At 42.3% G+C, this 23,346-nt stretch overlaps 1 protein-coding gene across 7 annotated transcripts in view; it reads left to right on the forward strand.

The window, feature by feature from the left end:
- pcbp4 (poly(rC) binding protein 4) overlaps positions 1-23,346 on the forward strand; it is a 259,012-nt gene that overhangs the window by 108,918 nt on the left and 126,748 nt on the right. For all 7 annotated transcript variants that reach the window (XM_060910937.1, XM_060910936.1, XM_060910938.1 and 4 more), the window contains one exon: positions 13,306-13,490. In XM_060910937.1, coding sequence (XP_060766920.1) covers positions 13,383-13,490 — 108 coding nt within the window. In that variant the 5' untranslated portion in view covers positions 13,306-13,382. The remainder of the gene's footprint in view (positions 1-13,305; positions 13,491-23,346) is intronic.

Consider the following 23,346-nt stretch of genomic DNA (forward strand, 5'->3'; position numbering starts at 1 on the left):
GGTCAGTGATAGGTTACTGGAAAAATGAGGATGAGTGATAAGTCATTGGGAACGATGATTAGTGATTGCTCATTGAGAACAGTGGTGATCAGTGATTGGTCGTTCAGAACAATGATGGTCAGTGATGGGTCACTGGGAAAATGGAGATGAGTGATTAATCATTGGGGACAGTGATTATTGATTGGCCATTGAGAATAATGGTGATCAGTGATTGGTTGTTGAGAATAAATGATTAGTGATTGAAAGCAATAATTATCAGTAATTGGTCATTGAGAAGCTTGGTGATCACTGATTGGCTGTTGGGGGAATTGGTGATCAGTAACTGGTCATTGGAAACAATGATGGTCAGTGATAGATTACTGGGGAAATGGGGATGAGTTATAAGTCATTGGAAACAATGATTAATGATTGCTCATTGAGAACAATGGTGATCAGTGATTGGCCATTGAGAACAATGCTGGTTAGTGATATATTACTGGAAAATGGGGATGAGTAATCACTGGTGACAGTGATTATTGAGTGGTCATTGAGAACAAGGGTGATCAGTGGTTGGTCGTTGAGAATAATGTTTCATGAATGAAAACAATGATTAGTAATTGGTGATTGAAAACAATGGTGATCAGTTATTGGTTGTTGAGAATAATGATTAATGATTGAAAGCAATGATGATCAGTAATTGGTCATTGAGAACCTTGGTGATCACTGATTGGCTGTTGGGGAAAATGGTGATCAGTAACTGGTCGTTGAAAACAATGATGGTCAGTGATAGGTTACTGGAAAAACAGGGATGAGTGATGTCATTGGGAGCAATGATTAGTGATTGCTCATTGAGGACAATGATGGCCAGTGATAGGTTACTGGAAAAATAGGGAGTAGTGATTGGTCGTTGAGAATAAGGATTAATGATTGAAAACAATGATCAGTGATTGGTCATTGAGAGCCATAGTGATCATTGATTGGCTGTTGGGGACAATGGTAGTGAGTAACTGGTCATTGAGAACAAGGATGGTCAATCTAGGTTACTGGGGGAAAAACAGGGATCGGTGATTAGTCATTGGGAACAATGATTAGTGACTAGTCATTGAGCTAAATGGTGATGAGTAACTGGTCATTGAGAACAATGATGGTCAGTGATAGGTTCCTGGAAAAAATGGGGATCAGTGATTGGTTGTTGGGAACAATGGCGATCAGCCATTTTGAATGCTATACAAATCACGAACATTTGCATTGTCTCTCGTTTCTAGTTTTATGGCTAGGCTTTTTAAAATAAATTAAAGGATCTAAAAATTTTGCTGAATCTGATGACAAAATGATTAATTTGGCAATGCTGGATATAAATGCTGTAAGTGTCTGCCGATACATGATACCAAAACCACACCACACTGTGCAAGCTGTAGTTGCCAAGTTATGTGAAACATCAGAGGCATAACAGTGCTGTGCTTTATATCAGTTTGTGTCCTGTTTTTATGTGTTGTGTCAGTAAACATCACATATTCATGGCATCAATGGATTGGCTCAGAAGAGCTGTTTGAATACTGATTCAGTGACTCATCCCTTGTGTAATTATCAATAAATTTTCTCAATGATTTCTTTAAGACAGTTCGCATGTCACTAAAGCTACAGCAGTGAGGTAACACTCATACTGTCACAACATGCACCGACAGGCCCAAGGCTGAAACTTAACTACAGACGCCTGAACATTAGCCAGAATGATGACCATGCTCACACCCAACCCCAGAGAGTGTTCATGAATCTGTCCCATATGAGGGTCAGCACTCGGAAACCACAACCAAAGTGTGCATAGAAGTGCTCATGTATATGTGGCATGATAACTACGTGAGGATTTTAACCCTGTCCAGTTCCGCATCTGAAAGCGATTCAATTATTCATTTCCGCTGTGACGAAGCACAGCAGCTCGTAATAGAAATTCCACTGTGCGTGCTGAAGGACGTCTGCGGCAGATTCTTCTCATTCACATCGCCAAGTCACTGAAATGAATCCCACCAACCCCTCCCTTGAGTGGAGAAGAATGGGCTTGGCAAACAGCACAATCCCTAAGCATCATGGCTTTCTGAACCCAGTGTCCTCGAACTCTGTTCATGAGAAAAACAAGAAGGCGGATAAAAATACATTGCAATTGGCCAAGTAGACAACTGTTTGTCTTGTCCACCGTCCTATTTAGAAGGAGAGATCTCTTATAACAGTAGCAGTGTAGGTGGAATGCACTATTGTGGGGGTTAAACTTGCCACATTACAGTGAGTGGCCTTGAGTGGCCAAGCGTGTTCTGTGAGCTGTGCTTGGAAGAGGAGGTTCACAGGCAAAGGAGAGGCTGAACAAATTGTACAAATGCACTAATTGTGAAGAATCATGCATCTGTGTCATAGATGAAAATCGCCTCTTGAACCATGGAGTATTTGTTAAATAGGGTTGTCAGATTGCTTTAAAAGGGCATTAAATTTTAGTGAAGTATTTCATATTTGGTATTTGAATGCATGCAAATAGTAATTAGCATATCATTTAACAGGAAGTCAGAGAGATTTCAGATTTTTCCTTCTTATTGCTGATAATTAGTTATATCCAACAGTTAAGTTAAGCCTAGGTCACAACCGGACGTACGATTTTTTGGCCGTGCGATTTTTGGCGTTTCCCAAATCGCTGCGGTTTTTTTGCTCGTGGAGAAAGACGCACGTTAGCCGTAAGTTTGTCTTGCAACCTGAAAAAACGTAAGCGCCCGTAGAGTTTGTTTGACATGACAAAGAGCCTCTGCGGCCGGTCTACGGCCAGTTTACGGCTCGAAAATCAGCACGTCACACACGCGCCCTCCGTGCGTTTCTTGCGTTTTTTTGCACGTAAACCGGCCGTAGGAGCATGTACGGCCGGTTGTGACCGAGGCTTTAGGGCCTCTGCATGCTCTTGCGACAAGGCTTTCGCAGATAGCTTTTCGCAGACAGTTGTAATTTATCGTTGAGCGGGGAGTAATAGGCGTGCGCGATGTTATTCACCGCCACAACGCAAGGGGGCGCGAAGTCACGAAATCGCTAGTAGTTGTTGGTGGGTGTGGTTAGTGGAGTGTTTATCCTCCGGTTACTTATAATGACTAGAACTGGAGTCGTATAGATGTACGTACTTCCTCACTTCCTCAATCAACCGCTCTTCGTGCTGCTCCATCTTCATTCGTGTTTTTAAAAATGGCGGTAGTGAAAACAAAACAAACCGGGAAAGTAGGGAAGCGGAAGTGCGTGTACAGCGGATGTAGAGTGGACCAATCAGAGCCCTCTTGTCTGCGACGCTGTCTGCGAGGCTTCTGCGGTGATCACAATTTTTGGGAGGTGCGCGTAGAGCGTCTGCGAAGGGGGGGCTACGCAGACGCCATCTGCGACGCCATCTGCGAGGACTGCATTGTCAGCATAAATTGGCCTTTACACAACCCACAGCATCCACATACAACTGTACAGTCTGAATGTAGGAATTATTTCTCATCTCATCTCATTATCTGTAGCTGCTTTATCCTGTTCTACAGGGTCGCAGGCAAGCTGGAGCCTATCCCAGCTGACTACGGGTGAAAGGCGGGGTACACCCTGGACAAGTCGCCAGGTCATCACAGGGCTGACACATAGACACAGACAACCATTCACACTCACATTCACACCTACGGTCAATTTAGAGTCACCAGTTAACCTAACCTGCATGTCTTTGGACTGTGGGGGAAACCGGAGCACCCGGAGGAAACCCACACGGACACGGGGAGAACATGCAAACTCCGCACAGAAAGACCCTCGCCGGCCACGGGGCTCGAACCCGGACCTTCTTGCTGTGAGGCGACAGCGCTAACCACTACACCACCGTGCCGCCCAGGAATTATTTTATTTAGATTTTACCCTATCTAACACACGCAATGAGTTCAAACTGGCTTTGTTCACTAGATCTGCTCACTACATAGGGTACAACAATGCTGTTCTCGTGCCAGTGGGGGCAATTTTGTGCCAATTTGAGAAACAGAAGAAAACAATAGTGACACTTAGAAATGTCTCACATGGATGTTAACATACAAACGAGACCGTCAATGATGGCGTAGCTCACTCCGGCCCCGTCTAGTTCAGAAGGAACCATCTAAAGTGGGCCACCTTGCGCAATAAATGTTACAAGCTATATACAAGCTACAGTGGGGCAAAAAAGTATTTAGACAGTCACCAATTGTGCAAGTTCTCCCACTTAAAAAGATGAGAGAGGCCTGTAATTTTCATCATAGGTATACCTCAACTATGAGAGACAAAATGAGAAACAAAATCCAGAAAATCACATTGTCTGATTTTTGAAGAATTTATTTGCAAATTATGGTGGAAAATAAGTATTTGGTCAATAACAAAAGTTCATCTCAATACTTTGTTATATACCCTTTGTTGGCAATGACAGAGGTCAAACGTTTTCTGTAAGTCTTCACAAGGTTTTCACACACTGTTGCTGGTATTTTGGCCCATTCCTCCATGCAGATCTCCTCTAGAGCAGTGATGTTTTGGGGCTGTCGCTGGGCAACACGGACTTTCAACTCCCTCCAAAGATTTTCTATGGGGTTGAGATCTGGAGACTGGCTAGGCCACTCCAGGACCTTGAAATGCTTCTTACGAAGCCACTCCTTCATTGCCTGGGCGGTGTGTTTGGGATCATTGTCATGCTGAAAGACCCAGCCACGTTTCATCTTCAATGCCCTTGCAGATGGAAGGAGGTTTTCACTCAAAATCTCACGATACATGGCCCCATTCATTCTTTCCTTTACACGCATCAGTCGTCCTGGTCCCTTTGCAGAAAAACAGCCCCCAAACATGATGTTTCCACCCCCATGCTTCACAGTAGGTATGGTGTTCTTTGGATGCAACTCAGCATTCTTTCTCCTCCAAACACGACAAGTTGAGTTTTTACCAAAAAGTTCTATTTTGGTTTCATCTGACCATATGACATTCTCCCAGTCCTCTTCTGGATCATCCAAATGCTCTCTAGCAAACTTCAGACGGGCCTGGACATGTACTGGCTTAAGCAGGGGGACACGTCTGGCACTGCAGAATTTGAGTCCCTGGCGGTGTAGTGTGTTACTGATGGTAGCCTTTGTTACTTTGGTCCCAGCTCTCTGCAGGTCATTCACTAGGTCCCCCCGTGTGGTTCTGGGATTTCTGCTCACCGTTCTTGTGATCATTTTGACCCCACGGGGTGAGATCTTGCATGGAGCCCCAGATCGAGGGAGATTATCAGTGGTCTTGTATGTCTTCCGTTTTCTAATAATTGCTCCCACAGTTGATTTCTTCACACCAAGCTGCTTACCTATTGCAGATTCAGTCTTCCCAGCCTGGTGCAGGTCTACACTTTCGTTTCTGGGGTCCTTTGACAGCTCTTTGGTCTTGGCCATAGTGGAGTTTGGAGTGTGACTGTTTGAGGTTTGGACAGGTGTCTTTTATACTGATAACGAGTTCAAACAGGTGCCATTAATACAGGTAACGAGTGGAGGACAGAGGAGCCTCTTAAAGAAGTTGTTACAGGTCTGTGAGAGCCAGAAATCTTGCTTGTTTGTAGGTGACCAAATACTTATTTTACTGAGGAATTTACCAATTAATTCATTAAAAATCCTACAGTGTGATTTCGTGGATTCTTTCCCCCCATTCTGTCTCTCATAGTTGAAGTGTACCTATGATTTACATCAATTTAAAAAAAATTACAGGCCTCTCTCATCTTTTTAAGTGGGAGAACTTGCACAATTGGTGGCTGACTAAATACTTTTTTGCCCCACTGTATATATAGAAGCTGTATACACCCTAGGAATATCGACCTATTTGCCAGAAAGAATCCAAAACAGCGAGGAATTGACCAAGAAGAAGCAATTTTTGTTGAAAGGCTTAATTAGGACAACAATCACAACAATCTCCGTCTGAATGTGGAGAAGACGAAGGAGATTGTTGTGGACTTCAGGAGAGCGCACACCCAGCATGCTCCACTATCTATCGACGGTGCTGCAGTGGAGAGGGTGAGCAGCACCAAGTTTCTGGGTGTGCACATCTCTGAAGACCTGTCCTGGAACAACAACACCGCATCACTGGCCAAAAAAGCCCGACAGCGTCTGTACTTCCTCCGCAAACTGAAGAGAGCAAGAGCCCCGGCCCCCATCATGCACACTTTCTACAGAGGCACCATCGAGAACATCCTGACCAGCTGCATCACCGTGTGGTACGGCGCCTGCACCGTGTCCTGCTGCAAGTCTCTGCAGCGCATCGTGAGAGCAGCTGAGAGGATCATTGGTGTCTCTCTCCCTTCTCTAATGGATATTTATAACTCCCGCCTCACCCGCAAAGCCATCAGGATTGCAGGTGACCCCACCCACCCATCTCACAGCCTCTTCAGCCTGCTGCCGTCGGGGAGGAGACTGCGGAGTCTCCGGGCCAAAACCAGCAGGCTCAAGAACAGCTTCTTTCACCAGGCGGTCAGGAGGCTCAACTCCCTCCCTGTTCTGCCCCTCCTCCCCCCTCTGCCCCCTGCCACAGATTCTGCTCGCACACCCCACTGCCCCCCCTTCAGCATCTGATATGTCATCCTCACAGTTTCCCCCCCCCAACACACACACACACATACATCTCATCGTTCATTAACGCACTGAACTCAGGGACCGCACATCTCACTTTACTTCGCTCATTTGCACTATTCCGCACTACCTCATCTTAACAGCTGCTAGTTTGTTTATACTGCTTATTTCATGTTTACCTGCTATACCTCAAGTGCCCTTGACTGTTTGTTTATTGAACCAATTTGTGTGTGTGTGTGTGTGTGTGTGTGTGTGTGTGTGTGTGTGTGTATATATGTATGTATATGAGTGTTTAGTCTACATCTAGTTCATATCTAGAGTGTTTATACTGTTTATATTGTTTGTCTGAGTGTTTAGTCTATGTCTAGTTCCTATCTAGAGTGTTTATACTGTTTATATTGTTTGTTGTGTTTTCAATTATTCTATTTTTATTTTTATTTATTGCATTGCCTGTTTGCACCGTGGGTCAGAGAGGACTGAAATTTCATCTGTGCTGTATGTCGAGCAGGTATAGCATATTTGACAATAAAGTTGATTTGACTTGATAAAGTTGACTTGACTAATTAGTCCATAACTTCATTAATAATTGTAATTAAGCAAATCTGGGTAGAAGGTATATTATGCACCCTAGGTACCCCTACCTTCATGCCAGAAAGAATCAAAATCAGTGAAGAATTGAGGGAGAAGAAGCGATTTGTGTGGAAACTGCTCGTTAGGGCTTAATTACTCCATATCGTCATTATTAATTGGAATTATGCAAATTTTGGTAGAAGCCATATGCACCCCAGGCAGACCTACCTTCCTGCCAAAAAGAAGAAAAATCGGTGAAGAACTGAGAAAGAAGAAGCGATTTTCGTGAAATGTGGACGACTCCAGACGGACTACGGACGAGGGATGACGGACAACACATGATGGCATAAACTCATCGCCTGTCAGCCAGATGAGCTAATAAAACGTCCGGCGAAATGTTTTCAAATGTGGAGCTTCAAATAAATCTCATCTCATTATCTCTAGCCGCTTTATCCTTCTACAGGGTCGCAGGCAAGCTGGAGCCTATCCCAGCTGACTATGGGCGAAAGGCGGGGTACACCCTGGACAAGTCGCCAGGTCATCACAGGGCTGACACATAGACACAGACAACCATTCACACTCACATTCACACCTACGGTCAATTTAGAGTCACCAGTTAACCTAACCTGCATGTCTTTGGACTGTGGGGGAAACCGGAGCACCCGGAGGAAACCCACGCGGACACGGGGAGAACATGCAAACTCCACACAGAAAGGCCCTCGCCGGACCCGGGGTTCGAACCCAGGACCTTCTTGCTGTGAGGCGACAGCGCTAACCACTACACCACCGTGCCGCCCCTCAAATAAATAAATAAATAAATAAATACGTAACTATTATTATTCTTATTATGAAAATTCAAGTTAACGAACAATAAATTCAGTGAATTAATGAAAAACCTTTATTAGATGAGTCGTTCTTTAGTTGATGTATTGTTTCATTAGTTCACGGCAAAGTTCATGTGTACGACAGTCCGTCATCCTACCTCCCATAGTTTGGCTCTTATCCTCGGTCATTGCAGGACACCAAAAAGTCCTTTAATTTCCACCCGTTGTTCTTTAGTGCTTCTCAACAAAGAAACAGTATTGGAGCTTCATCAATTAGAGACACTGAAAGATATCCAGCTTGTTCTGTCTCGAGACAGAACTGTCTGGGTGTAATCACTGGGCACTGTGTCTTCGTCTCGACATACAATCGTCGCCCTCAAAACATCTGCTTAATTGGCCTGTGAGACTTTGTTGAGAGGAAAAAAGAGGCGACGATAGAAATGAGGGCTATGCCCTAATGAATGAACATGTCTCTGCATCCAGACACGAGTGGTCGAGTGACAGATTATTAACACCCTGTACCAGGGATTTCAGACAAGCCGGCCTCGTTAACGATGCCACTTCTGAGAGGCTCGCTCATCTTTTCATTTCAGGTTCCATCGCATTTATGCCCTGCTTTTCTTCTTTAGCCTTACCTCTCCCTGGATTAGTCACTTGTATGGAAATATGGCGACCCCTGCGACAAACACACCTGCTATCACCAGTTAGCAAGCGGGAATGAAAATGGAGTCTGCGATTAATCTGTGCTGGAGATGTAATGATGATTCTAGAGGCAGAAATAAGAATAAGAATAATTCATACACGATATGCACCACAAAGTGCTTTGTGTAGTTAAGTCACGGTAAACTTTCTTAAGACATTTGCAATTAAAACATTTCAGAGTGAAATTTGTTCACTGAAGCAGTTCTTCGATGTGGCTTCAAAAGAACACGTAGCATAAGACGACTGGAAGCCATTAATTAACGGCAGTACAATGGATCAGTAATGATCAAGTTACTAAAAGCTAAATCCTTAGTACTGTAGTTGCTAAATCCTTGTGGTTCTGTTCTAATGATTGGAAGGTTATGAGTTCAAATCCCAGACATGGTGGAGAACCAGTGAAGCACTTAAAGTAAACCTTCACGATAAACTAATTCTGTTTATATTGAATTATTTGTGTTATTCTATCCACATTCACTGGATATGAGCAATCGTGCGCTCTGATTGGCTACTCTACTACTAGGATATCAGCTCATATACCATGAATAGAGAAAAACATAATGGCGGCGCGTGTTGCTGAACCAACCGAGGATGAAATAAAAACTCAGAAACAAAACCTAAAAAAATACAAAAAAAGCAACAAAATATGGAATGAAAGTATTTGATGGTAAGAACATATCTTTTTTTTTTTCAAGAATGATTATTATCACGGGCGGCACGGTAGTGTAGTGGTTAGCGCTGCCGCCTCACAGCAAGAAGGTCCGGGTTTGAGCCCCGTGGCCGGCGAGGGCCTTTCTGTGCGGAGTTTGCATGTTCTCCCCGTGTCCGCGTGGGTTTCCTCCGGGTGCTCCGGTTTCCCCCACAGTCCAAAGACATGCAGGTTAGGTTAACTGGTGACTCTAAATTGACCGTAGGTGTGAATGTGAGTGTGAATGGTTGTCTGTGTCTGTGTCAGCCCTGTGATGACCTGGCGACTTGTCCAGGGTGTACCCCGCCTTTCGCCCGTAGTCAGCTGGGATAGGCTCCAGCTTGCCTGCGACCCTGTAGAAGGATAAAGCGGCTAGAGATAATGAGATGAGATGAGATGAGATCTTTAAGCATTAAAACTTGTTGGATTTTTTTTAGACTGGTTCAGAAGCTCAAATAAGTTTAAAAATTACAGAACTGAAATATCCAAGGAAGAATTAAATAAATAGCTAAAGCTATTCTATATCTCGGCACGGCAGCAAGACGGCACTTTCTACCAAAAAAAACACCAACAACGCTAAAGTCAATTCGTGCCGCTATGGATAGGTTTTAAAGGAGTCCGCCTAAGCGGAAATGATTTTGTCGGACGTTTCGTATAAAGTTTTTATTTATCGAATTTGCAAAAATTAAAAATAAAAATGCTCTGTTTCTCAAAATCCAGTGAATGTGGATAGAATAAAACAGTTATTCCACTCAATCTCGTCGTACACGGCTTATAGCCAACTCCACACTATGCACCTTGTCGGCTATCAGCTCATGTACGACTCGATTTCGTGGAATAACTGTTAGGTATACTGTGAGATTGTAATCGAGTGCTAATTTGCTGATTGGTGCAGTATTGTCATTATTCCTTTCATAGCTTTGAATAGAAGAACAAAATTCAATGATGTCAACCAACAGGTTTTCGCTGTTTGTCCAAAAATCCAAAGAGCATGGTCGGACAGATTTCCTGCGATGTTCTATGTCATCTCATCTCATCTCATTATCTCTAGCCGCTTTATCCTGTCCTACAGGGTCGCAGGCAAGCTGGAGCCTATCCCAGCTGACTACGGGCGAAAGGCGGGGTACACCCTGGACAAGTCGCCAGGTCATCACAGGGCTGACACATAGACACAGACAACCATTCACACTCACATTCACACCTACGCTCAATTTAGAGTCACCAGTTAACCTAACCTGCATGTCTTTGGACTGTGGGGGAAACCGGAGCACCCGGAGGAAACCCACGCGGACACGGGGAGAACATGCAAACTCCACACAGAAAGGCCCTCGCCGGCCACGGGGCTCGAACCCGGACATTCTTGCTGTGAGGCGACAGCGCGAACCACTACACCACCGTGCCACCCGTTCTCCAAATCAAGACGTTTGGTGCGAATGTTGGACTCAAAGTTCCAGAATGTGATGTAGTTATGTAATGAAAACTCAACAGTCTGCTTTGCTTGTTGGCGATCTATGGTATGAAATGACAAGTACTTTGACTTTGATAGTTTTGTTTTTTCCACCTTTAACCATTGAGTTTATACTTGGACTGGAGGCGTATCACAGATTCTTCTAACTAGACCAATTCTGAGGATTAAAAATGAACACTAAAATTGATTCAAAAAGTTACGCAGAGATGGCACGGCTGTAAAATGTATGATGGCTGCCAGACCATCTCACTATTTTTCTCTCTCTAAATGCCCTTTTTTTTTCCTTCCCAATATTCTACCCACCCAGACAGCACACCAGAGCCAAGAGCTTATGCAATTCTCCCCCTAAGCTTCCGGCTTGGCGATTAAACCTTAAATTATGATCTCATTTCAGGATCCTACATAGCCTGGAATAAAATATTTGAGGGTTTAAGTCAGTAGAATTGGATCACACAGGTAAAGTAGATTGAAATGGAGGTCTTTTTGAATATATTTTTTTTCATGCTGTGTATTTTCTCTCCCATTCACCCATTAGGCTTTCTTCATCAACCTCAAGATCAGCCTCATTCTCTTCTCATTTTACTGTCTATTTCTTTTGCAAATGAGATATTTGACTGCGCCAACAGCTGCTCGGAGATGTCTGAGCACCTGGACAAATCTGAGAAAACACAACTAGCCACGTCAACAACAGATACGTTTACTCAGAAACACTGAGCTTTTTTTTTTTAAGAATCTGTCGCAAATGCAAATGAAAACAGATGATCGACAGGTTGACATTTGAAAGGTTGGCATTATCCTTGATGCTCAGATATCACGCTGACGTTAGGACGGTGTGCAGAGTTTACAGCTTAACAGCGTCACATGCAGCCTGTTTGCCAGTTCAAAAGGTCTCACCGCAGATTTTTTAATTTAATTTTATTTTATTTTTTATATCATCTGCTCCTGCGAGCCACACTTACACCCTGTCGCTACTTCTTTATGCTGATCTGAAGGAGATTTATTCAATAAAGAATAAAAAATTCACCAACATGAAATGAAATATGAACATTTTTATTATTTATTCCCCTCCATTTCAGTAATACATGTTTTAGTAGAGATACAAAAAAAAGTTATATTTTTAACTGATATTTTTCCCATTTGTTGTGTTAAATAATTAATCTTTTTGTAGATATTAAATAAAATGTTGGCTTTTTTTTTTTACTATTCCCCCATAATTTCAGTAATATATATGTTTTAATAGATATTTACAAAAAAAAAATTAACTAATATTTTTCCCATTTTTAGTGTTCAATATTTTTATAGATATTAAATGTTCACTTTCTTAAAAAACAGATTTTTCCCTCCTTTTCAGTGTTAAATAATTTGTTTTAACAAGTTTGTTTTTTTGCTGAAATTAAATAAAATGGGGCGGCACGGTGGTGTAGTGGTTTGCGCTGTCGCCTCACAGCAAGAAGGTCCGGGTTTGAGCCCCGTGGCCGGCGAGGGCCTTTCTGTGCGGAGTTTGCATGTTCTCCCCGTGTCCGTGTGGGTTTCCTCCGGGTGCTCCGGTTTCCCCCACAGTCCAAAGACATGCAGGTTAGGTTAACTGGTGACTCTAAATTGACCGTAGGTGTGAATGTGAGTGTGAATGGTTGTCTGTGTCTATGTGTCAGCCCTGTGATGACCTGGCGGCTTGTCCAGGGTGTACCCCGCCTTTCGCCCGTAGTCAGCTGGGATAGGCTCCAGCTTGCCTGCGACCCTGTAGAACAGGATAAAGCGGCTAGAGATAATGAGATGAGATGAGAAATCACATGTGAAGTTCATGTGGTTTTTCTGTAAGGGTTGTGGTAAATAAGTGAATTTTTGTAGATATTAAATAAAATGATTTTTATTTTTGCTTATTTTTCTTTCCCTCCATTTCAGTGTTAAATTATTAATTGTTGTAGATGTTGAATAAAACGAGAGCCGCTTTTCATTCGCAGATTTTCAGTGTTAAATTATTTCAGTGATTACTTTGCAGACATTAAATCAAATGTTCGTGATTAAGGAATGTTTCTCTTCTTTTTTAGTCTTGAATAATTCATCTTTTTAGATATTAAATAAAATGATATTTGTTCCCCCCCTTTCTTTTCGGTGTGAAATTATTTATTTGTGTAGTCAGTAAATAAGCTGATTTTTTTTTCCGGGTTTTTTATTTTCTCCTTTTTCATTTTAAATGATTTTTTTTTCATCCATTTAGGAGTTTATTGTTAAACTCCTGCTGTGCTGGCAGTTTGTTAGCAAACCCGTGTAATGCGATACACATTGTGTATGGTAGAAATGTCTTAAAGAGATTACAATGACGATATTATAGTGATGTTTTTTGTCACCTTGCTCACCACTACTGTGGACAAAAAGCTTCATCGTTTTTACTCTGGTTTCACTTTTCAAAGTCCATTTACACAGACATAAGGGATGTGAACACTCGCTGAGAATGATCTGACGTGTTTTGCTGTTTCTGTTTGTGTGTTACAGAATTGTAAAAGAACAGAAAGGAAAAACAGGCAGAGTTCATCGCTTTGAACAGCTTCATTATCTCTAGAGCTTCTTTCATGCGACTCCCTGCGCCGGACTCCGCCGCCAGAATGAACTGTGAGCAGGATTTCGGAGACGGGGGCATGAACGTCACCCTCACCCTCAGGTTGCTCATGCACGGCAAGGTAAAATGCCTACACATGCATGCGCACGCACATATGCAAGATGACATATGCCCGCCCTCACAGCTCATCCTGAAAGAGCAAACCTCCAGCAAGAGAAGTGTTGCGTGTTACACACACAATCAGAGCATGTTCACTTCAGATAATCTCTGTGCGATGATGCCTTTGGGATACTCGCCCCATGATGCTGAAACTCTAATGGGTTTTAAATGATTCTTTAACACGGGCTAACATTAAGGATATGCAAATGAGATCATAATAACCGGGACACCACCCACTACCGCTAGTTTTCATTCATACTTAGCTATATTAGCAATTTTTTGTGGGTGAAGTTTTCATTTAACACTGCGAGGGTTCAAGGAAACTCATTATTGGCCTGCTTGCACAATGAAGTCATTAGAACCAGCATAGCACAGTGTTGTGCCTGTTGGCTTTACATGCCAAGCCTTTTAATTTCATTTCCCATTTGCATGAAATTAAGAATGGTCAAGTCGTCAACTGTGATGAGATGTCAATCTACAGTCGATGCATTACTTAAGCGTATGCGTGGCGGCTTGGGAAAACATTTCACCTGATAACATTTAGAAATTTTCACGAAACATAATTTGTCCCTATTTAGTGCTTGGATTCAAACTTGAAGTTTTTTTTTTTTAAATAAATCCAGCTCAAACTGTTATTATTTTTTGTTTCTACCTGCCTGTAATATTTTCAAACAAGTTTAGTCCATCTATTTCCCAAAATACGCAAATACACACAAGTAGCGTAATTTAAACCAACACAACCCTGACCAGTCGGTTACTAAGGATGCTGAAAATGACAGAACGTGGTTTTTGAGTATCCCGTGAGTTTTTATCCCCCGCTGGCCGAAAGGCGATGTCGTGGCGATGTCCGTCTGTCTCGGGAAGGGTGCTCACCTTCTGAAATCAACTCCTCTGACAATTTTTGGAGGAATTTCACAAACCTTGGCAGGATTCTTTGTTATATGTCGGGAATACGCATATTGTAATTTCGTTCAATTCGGTCACATTTTACCAGAGTTACAGCCCTTGATTAACAAAATTATAATTTGACAATTTCATGAGAGCGTGTCTTCCTTCTGAAATCAACTCCTCTGACAATTTTTGGACAAATTTCTCGAAGGTCTTGTTATATGACGGTAATACGCATATTGCGATTTCATTTCGTTTGTGAAAATTTTACCAGAGTTTTGACCCTTGGTTAAATAACTTGTACTTTTGACAATTTCATGAGGGTGCACGTTCTTCTGAAATCAACTCCTCTCACAATTTGTGGAGGAATTTCACCAAACTTGGCAAAAGGCTTCGGTATATGACGGTTATACGCATATTGAAATTTCGTTTAATTTGGGCGAATTTTACCAGAGTTATGCCCTTGATTATTAACAAACTTGTACTTTGGCAATTTCATCAAGGTGTGCTTGCTTTCTGAAATCAACTTCCCTCACAATTTTTATCCCCCGCTGGCCGAAAGGCCCAAAGGGGGATTATGTCGTGGTGATGTCCGTTTGTCCGTCCGTCCCGAGAACGGGACTCACTTTCTGAAATCAACTCCTCTCACAATTTTTGGAAGAATTTCATGAAACTTGACAGGATTCTTTGTTATATGTCGGTAATACGCATATTTCAATTTCGTTCAATTCAGTCGCATTTTACCAGAGTTATGGCACAGTTCCCAGCGGGGGATATTGTGCTGTCAGAGCACTCTTGTATATCTGTGTGATACATCAATGATTTTAGCTGAGGTCCCTGTGTGCAAAGTGTGCAGAGCAGTAGCCTGTGCCCGCCCATCCTAAGTGTGACGCAACACAAGGGCCTCTTGCGAGCTTAGTCTGGGAAGGCAAGCTATCTCCAGCTCTTCCAAGCTCCCGAAAAATCGGGAGCCAATCAACTTTGAGCATCTCCAACGGCCCTGGGTAGAGGCGTGTTCAAGGCAGTGACGTAGTAGAACTGCGAACGGAAGCCATAGATTGTTTACAGAATCTATGCCGGAAGCGCTTCATTCACTAGAAACATTACGAACATGGAGCAGCGGCAAGCCTTTGACACAGTGGTAGATGCTGTATTGAAAGCATTCAACGGGAAGTTCTCATTGAAAACGGAGCAAAGAGCAGCCCTGGAGGTATTTATCTTCTTCCTGTTACTCAAGCAGTTTCCATCGCGTCACATACGTCAGAGGAAAGAGTGATGTGATTGGTTTAAGCTTCGTCACAGCCTTTTCTGGCTTCGACCAGTAGCAAACTGAGGCATTTCAGGGAGGCGGGTCAACCACGCCTCTGGGAAACGGTTGGGCTTAATATCTTTGCCAGACCAAATGCTTGCAGAGCTTTGAAGTCGCGTTAGCCAGACTAGCAGAGCAGAGCTCCATACTTAAGAGAAATGTTAATGCATCGACCTGATTTTTGATGGCTTTCACAACCATACAAAATCCGTATGTATGAATGACGTATGTGCACCACCACAGGAAACTCGATCATAAGTGCAAGGCAACGCATCTCATAAACACTTGACCACCGAACAAAGAAATTTGTATCTTTATTTACATAAAACAGATGGGGTTTTATCCAGCATTGCTTTTTCAAAAAATACCATGGGATTATTTACTCACACATTTTACGGAAAATATTCATGACGGTTTCATATAAAACTAGTTAAAACAGTTTTATAAGTCTAGTAGCTTGTTGACAGTTTCTGTCATGTAAAGGTGATAAGCAGATGTAAGTGCAGGAAGAGTTTTATTGAGAGCATGCTAGCAAACAGATCCAAAACATAGACAAAGGCAGAGTCGAATAACAGGCAGTGGTTGAGCGAGGCACAGATGGGATATCAGAGGTAATACAATACTCACAGTCCAAAAAAACAAATAGGGTCAAAACCAGAAAAGATATACAAAATACAAGGCTTGGTAATGTTCAACACACGGTACAAAGTGTATACTTTACAAAGCCTGTGTGTTACTGAGAGTCCTTATATGTATGCGCTGTGATTGCACTCTAATCAGGACCAGGTACATGGTAATTAGTCCTAATGGCGATGCACGTGGACGTGATAGTTGTAACCTGACAACTGTTTGACACATCAGGTTTGATATTGGATGGTAGCTATATAGTAATAATGTAAAGTGAAAGTGCTGGTTCACTGTTGCCCACCAGGCACCCAGCAGAGTCACACCATAACAAATTCTGTGTTGTTGTTTCTGGTGCATGTCATGTGGTATCAAAGAAAGGAATAAATATGGATTTGTAACTGTGATGTATCTCATTATTGGTATCACTGTTACAAGACAATGCAGCAATTTGTTGATGTGAAACACATGACACAATTCAATGGTTCATATGCTATAATGTTAGTATTCTATTCAGGTTGATTTTGTGCCCTTGCAATTATATATATATTAGTGCTGTCAAGCGATTAAAATATTTAATCGCGATTAATGTCGCGACTGTCATAGTTAACTCGCGATTAATTGCAATTTAATCGCACATTTTTGTCACATGAAAAACCATTGTAATTCTCTTATCAGCATAAAAAAGTGAATGGGCTTGCTCACCGTTTGAACTACGGGGGTACACGGGGGATCCGAGATCCCCTGAAACAGACATGAGATCCCTTGAAAACATGATTTGGGAAATGTTGGGGGGTCTCTAAAATATTGGCAAAATGATGTTTATTGACATAGCAATCGTGTGTAACGGGAAGCATTTGCATATCCGAAGTGAGCGCGCGATGGAGAGCCGCGCTCTGAGGCAAGCACCCCCCCAAGGGAAAATAAGGGACCCCCCGAAAATATCGGCATAGTTCGAACACTGGTTCTACCAATGTTTTTTTTTTTATTGCAGAGCATAACACATCTTGCTCATGACCTATGGTCATGAGCTTTGGGTAATGACCGAAAGGACAAGATCGCGGATACAAGCGGCCGAAATGAGTTTCCTTCGCAGGGTGGCTGGGCGCTCCCTTAGAGATAGGGTGAGAAGCACAGTCACTCGGGAGGAGCTCGGAGTAGAGCCGCTTCTGCTCCACATCGAGAGGAATCAGCTGAGGTGGCTCGGGCATCTTTTTCGGATGCCTCCTGGACGCCTCCCTGGGGAGGTGTTCCAGGCATGTCCCCCCGGGAGGAGGCCCCGGGGAAGACCCAGGACACGCTGGAGGGACTATGTCTCTCGGCTGGCCTGGGAACGCCTCGGTGTTCTTCCCGAGGAGCTGGCCGAGGTGTCTGGGGAAAGGGAAGTTTGGGCTTCCCTGCTTAGACTGCTGCCTCCGCGACCCGGTCCCGGATAAAGCGGAAGAAGACGAGACGAGACGAGATAACACATCTTGTCACAGCCACTGCAAAGTGGGGCTGGAGCCGCCGATGGGAAAACGAAACCTACTGTAAGCCGAGCACCGTGGCTCTTCGGGGGAGGGCAGAGGACTCTGGCTGTGCGGGGCGTGGCATCATGTCACAGAGCGTTAATCTCGCGATAAAAAAATTATCGCCGTTAAAATTGAGTCAAGTTAACGCGTTAATAACGCAACATTTTTGACAGCACTAATATATATATATATATATATATATATATATATATATATATATATATATATATAAATTTATTCCACGAAATCGAGTTGTACATGACCTGATAGCCAACAACAAGGCATGTAGCACTGAGTTGGCTATAAGCCATGTATGACGAAATTGTGTGGAATAACTGTTTTATTCTATCCACATTCACTGGATTTTGAGAAACAGAGCATTTTTTATTTTTTGCAAATTCAATAAATAAAAACGGCGGCATGGTGGTGTAGTGGTTAGCACTGTCACCTCACAGCAAGAAGGTCCGGGTTCGAGCCCCGTGGCCGGCGAGGGCCTTTCTGTGCGGAGTTTGCATGTTCTCCCCGTGTCCGCGTGGGTTTCCTCCGGGTGCTCCGGTTTCCCCCACAGTCCAAAGACATGCAGGTTAGGTTAACTGGTGACTCTAAATTGACCGTAGGTGTGAATGTGAGTGTGAATGGTTGTCTGTGTCTATGTGTCAGCCCTGTGATGACCTGGCGACTTGTCCAGGGTGTACCCCGCCTTTCGCCCGTAGTCAGCTGGGATAGGCTCCAGCTTGCCTGCAACCCTGTAGAACAAGATAAAGCGGCTAGAGATAATGAGATGAGATAAATAAAAACTTTATACAAAACGTCCAACAAAATCATTTCCACTTAGAATGTAAACAAACTGGCAAAATGGCAGTAGCAGTCTGTGAATTAAAAAAAAAAAGACTTTTATTCCATATTTTGTTCCCTTTTTTTTGTATTTTTGGAAGTTTTGTGTGCGAGTTTTTATTTCGTCCTCAGTTGGTTCAGCAACACGCTCCACCATTTTGTTTTTCTCTACTCACGGTGTATGAGCTGATATCCTAGTTGTAGAGTAGCCAATCAGAGCATGTGATTGCTCATATCCAGTGAATGTGGATAGAAATTATATATATAATAATATATATATATATATATATATATATATATATATATATATATATATATATATATATATATATTATTCCTGAAGTACATAAATGTCAGTCACGGCATTTGATGAACAGGAGCTTCATCAACGCTCCTGACTCTGATCACTCTTTGATTTTACATCAGTGCTGGAATAATCTGATGAATTCAGTTTTGTTTTTAAACCATGTGCAAGCTTAATCTGTCAGGTTTACTTGTATGTCTATTTCACGGTGGCATCTAGCTCTCCGTGAGCTTTACAGAAAGCCGAAAGAGAAATATTACTTTACTAGAAAGGTAATAAATACATTTTCTACATAGTTTTAGGGAAATATATTTACGTTTTCTTAAAATAGAGGTGTTAATGGTTGTTGGGAAGGGAAAAAACCCAATAATTTTTATAATTTTTGGCTGTTTGTAAGAATTTAACTGCAACGGCATCCGATGAGTTTCCTCGACCGCAACTCGTTACATACAATGATGCTATTTATAGACCAAAGCTGAAATATAGTAGTTTGTCTGGATTATGTGCAGCATTTGGTGCTTAATTAATGCTGCACAAAGTGGTTTCTCCTCCTGAGGTAGGCAAGTACCACGCCTAACCAAGCAACCAACCTCAGTCCTCCCTTACGCAAATTTCCCTGCCTGGGGATCAATGAAGTGTTATCTTATTTTTTCATTGATTTATTTCTTTACTCCTTTTATTACAGGTTGTTTTCCTTGCCAGTTTTTTAAAGGTCATCTGTCAGTCAAACTTAGTGGTTGAGATCGGTCATGATGGTTGATATATGGAGTGAATCGAGACTCCAAAAAAGACTGTCTGTGATCCAAGTCTGTATCAGTCCACGTTTCTTTATACCAATGAGAGCTACTGTTACCTTAAAGCTCGTAGGCAACAGTTTTAATTTTATGCACATTTGAAACTTTATATGTTAAAAAACCCTCTGTAATTTTCTTCTGGTCCCAAGAAGTATTGTTAATAAGTAATAATTAAAATAAGTTAGCGCGGATCGCGGCGAATTTCTGTTTGGCTATTTTCGTGACCACTCGGCGCGTGACGTCATTTAAGCCAAACAAACCGCTTGAGTTGAGTCCACTTCCGTTTACTTACATTGCCGTTCGGCTTGAGTGCAGACGTGCGTTCAGGAATTTCCAAAGAAAAAACATGCCTTATTGCTGTGCAGTGAACTGTAACAACGGGACCGGTTCAGGAAGAAGTTTTTACCTTTTTCCGAGAGAGGAGAAGAGGTAGAGAGAGTGGATTGGCTTTTTCCGGAAGAGGAGAAGAGGCGGAGCGAGAGGCTTGGCTTTTTCCTGAAAGAGGAGGAGAAGAGGCAGCGCGAGAGAATTGGCTTTTTCCGAAAAAGGAGAAGAGGCGGAGCGAGAGGCTTGGCTTTTTCCTGAAAGAGGAGAAGAGGCAGAGAGAGTGGATTGTGCGCGTGAAACAAAATCAAGCAGTCAAAGAAGAAATGGAGCAGCAACGCTCAAGCAAAAAAGGAGAAGATTGGAGGGAAACATTTTTACTTTTGCTTGCAACTGACAAGTCAAGAATCCTGAGGGATCCTGTACAATCATTGTGGAAATGAGACAAAGGGATATTTCCTCGCTTAGAGTCGGCTATAAATAGTATAATGCTGCGGATGGCAGGCTAATGTGGCCTACCGGCACACTGTCCAGTAATCGTTCCCTATATCCACTAGGGAGGGTTTAATTATTCTTCAAAAGGGTTCTTATTTAGTATTACGATGAAAGTAGGAATTTATCATAATTACCAGGATAAATCATTTGGGCGCGAGTCTTGTGGTCACTGCGATCAGAGTTGGCCGAGTCACTGTCCGATTCCGAGGCCGCACGGTCAAACCAGTGAACCACGTTCACCGATTGCTTCGCAACGGCCATAGGTTCATACATATATGGTTTCACCTCTCAATTTTCAATTTGGAGAATTCCTACTTCAAAATCGCTATCGCTTTTAGACATTTTACACAACCTCTCACGACCAAAGTCCGTTCACGTGTGCTCAGTTCGCAAGTAAACACAGAGCTGCTCCCAGTCTGTTTGGCTTAAATGACTTCACGACAACAGTCCCCTGGCGGTGAAAGTGCGCATAAGTGAGATGTAAACAAACCTTCGGAAATTGGGCAAAACAGTATATTTTAACCGTTTTATTCAATTTTAGGGTGCAAATTAGACACTAGGAAGACTGAATTCGCTTTTTGGGTCGTTCTTCTAGACAATACAGTTGATATTCTACGTTTCACCTCCAACCGTTGCCTATGACCTTTAAGGTGACCTTAAGATGAAATAAAATGGCAGCATTAATAAAGAGCCAATTATAGATGGATAAAATTAAAAGAAAGGTTGCTAAGGTGATTAGAACAGAGACAACCTGACAAGTCTTGCAGAAACCATGTTGCTGCAAATCAATACAATACAATAATGAGGGTGAAAATGATGTAAGCCTTCACAGTGACTACATCGCATCCCAGTTGAACAGAAGAGATTTTGGACTGACATCTTAGGAAGCGTTTTCTACCGCCATCATCAAAATACAGACGAAGGGGAATTTTGCTTTTTTTTTTTTAAGAATGCTGTTCATGCCACCTGCACACTTCCAAAGATTTGTCGACTCAGTGCCAAGGCATGTTTGATTAACAGCTCCTGGCTCTAAGCTACTTGATAATTACTTTCAATACAGCAGGTGTACTTATTTATTGCCCTCATGGTTTGGCTGTTTTTTGGGCTTCTTTTTTTTTTTAACCTGATGGTACTTTATTACAGGACCCGTTGTGGGCCAGATCATGTTTTAATAAATGATAATATAAAGATTTTGTGTTAATAATAACAGGGGGAAAAACAGATGGTGCATGCTGCTATAGGAAAACCACAATCTTATACCGCAGCAGTTTGCTGAAAGTTGCATTTTTTTTTATTTTGCTTTGTGCTTTTTAACCATTTCTATTTACATTTACATTACATTGCAGTTATTTTGCAGATGCTCTTATCCAGAGCAGCATACAACATACCCAGAGCAGCCTGGGGAACAGCTGGGGGTTAGGTGCCTTGCTCAAGGGCACTTCAGCCATTCCTGCTGGTCCAGGGAATCAAACCATCAACCTTTTAGTCCCAAAACTGCTTCTCTAACCTTTAGGCCATGGCTTCCCCTCATTTTTGTTCTTCCCCAACATTTAATGTTGTTGATCTCCAAAACGAGTTAATTTCTGCTACTACTTTGGGCGGGGGGGATATAAAAACAGGTTCCGTCCGGCCATCCGGTCACGTTTTCGTTTCCGGGCCATATCTTTAAAGCTACTGGAGATATCATCATGAAACTTTGTATACATATCAAGCAACATGTGAACCGGTGCCTTTTGCCATTTTGGATTTTTTTTTAAAGTATTTTTCAAATTTTTACATAAAAAATAGATTTTGACTTACAGTGGTGCTTGAAAGTTTGTGAACCCTTTAGAATCTTCTATATTTCTGCATAAATATGACCTAAAACAACATCAGATTTTCACACAAGTCCTAAAAGTAGATAAAGAGAACCCAATTAAACAAATGAAACAAAAACATGATATTTGGTCATTTATTTATTGAGGAAAATTATCCAATATTACATATTTGTGAGTGGCAAAAGTATGTGAACCTCTAGGATTAGCAGTTAATTTGAAGGTGAAATTCGAGTCAGGTGTTTTCAATCAATGGGATGACAATCAGGTGTGAGTGGGCACCCTGTTTTATTTAAAGAACAGGGATCTATCAAAGTCTGATCTTCACAACACATGTTTGTGGAAGTGTATCATGGCACGAACAAAGGAGATTTCTGAGGACCTCAGAAAAAGTGTTGTTGATGCTCATCAGGCTGGAGAAGGTTACAAAGCCATCTCTAAAGAGTTTGGACTCAACCAATCCACAGTCAGACAGATTGTGTACAAATGGAGGAACATCAAGACCATTGTTACCCTCCCCAGGAGTGGTCGACCAACAAAGATCACTCCAAGAGCAAGGCGTGTAATAGTCGGCGAGGTTACAAAGGACCCCAGAGTAACTTCTAAGCAACCAAAGGCCTCTTTCACATTGGTTAATGTTAATGTTCATGAGTCCACCATCAGGAGAACACTGAACAACAATGGTGTGCATGGCAGGGTTGCAAGGAGAAAGCCACTGCTCTCCAAAAAGAACATTGTTGCCTGTCTGCAGTTTGCTAAAGATCACATGGACAAGCCAGAAGGCTATTGGAAAAATGTTTTGTGGATGGATGAGACCAAAATAGAACTTTTTGGTTTAAATGAGAAGTGTTATGTTTGGAGAAAGGAAAACCCTGCATTCCAGCATAAGAACCTTATCCCATCTGTGAAACATGGTGGTGG

The sequence above is a fragment of the Neoarius graeffei genome, chromosome 26 (genome assembly GCF_027579695.1).
Source record: "Neoarius graeffei isolate fNeoGra1 chromosome 26, fNeoGra1.pri, whole genome shotgun sequence".
Taxonomy (NCBI): domain Eukaryota; kingdom Metazoa; phylum Chordata; class Actinopteri; order Siluriformes; family Ariidae; genus Neoarius; species Neoarius graeffei.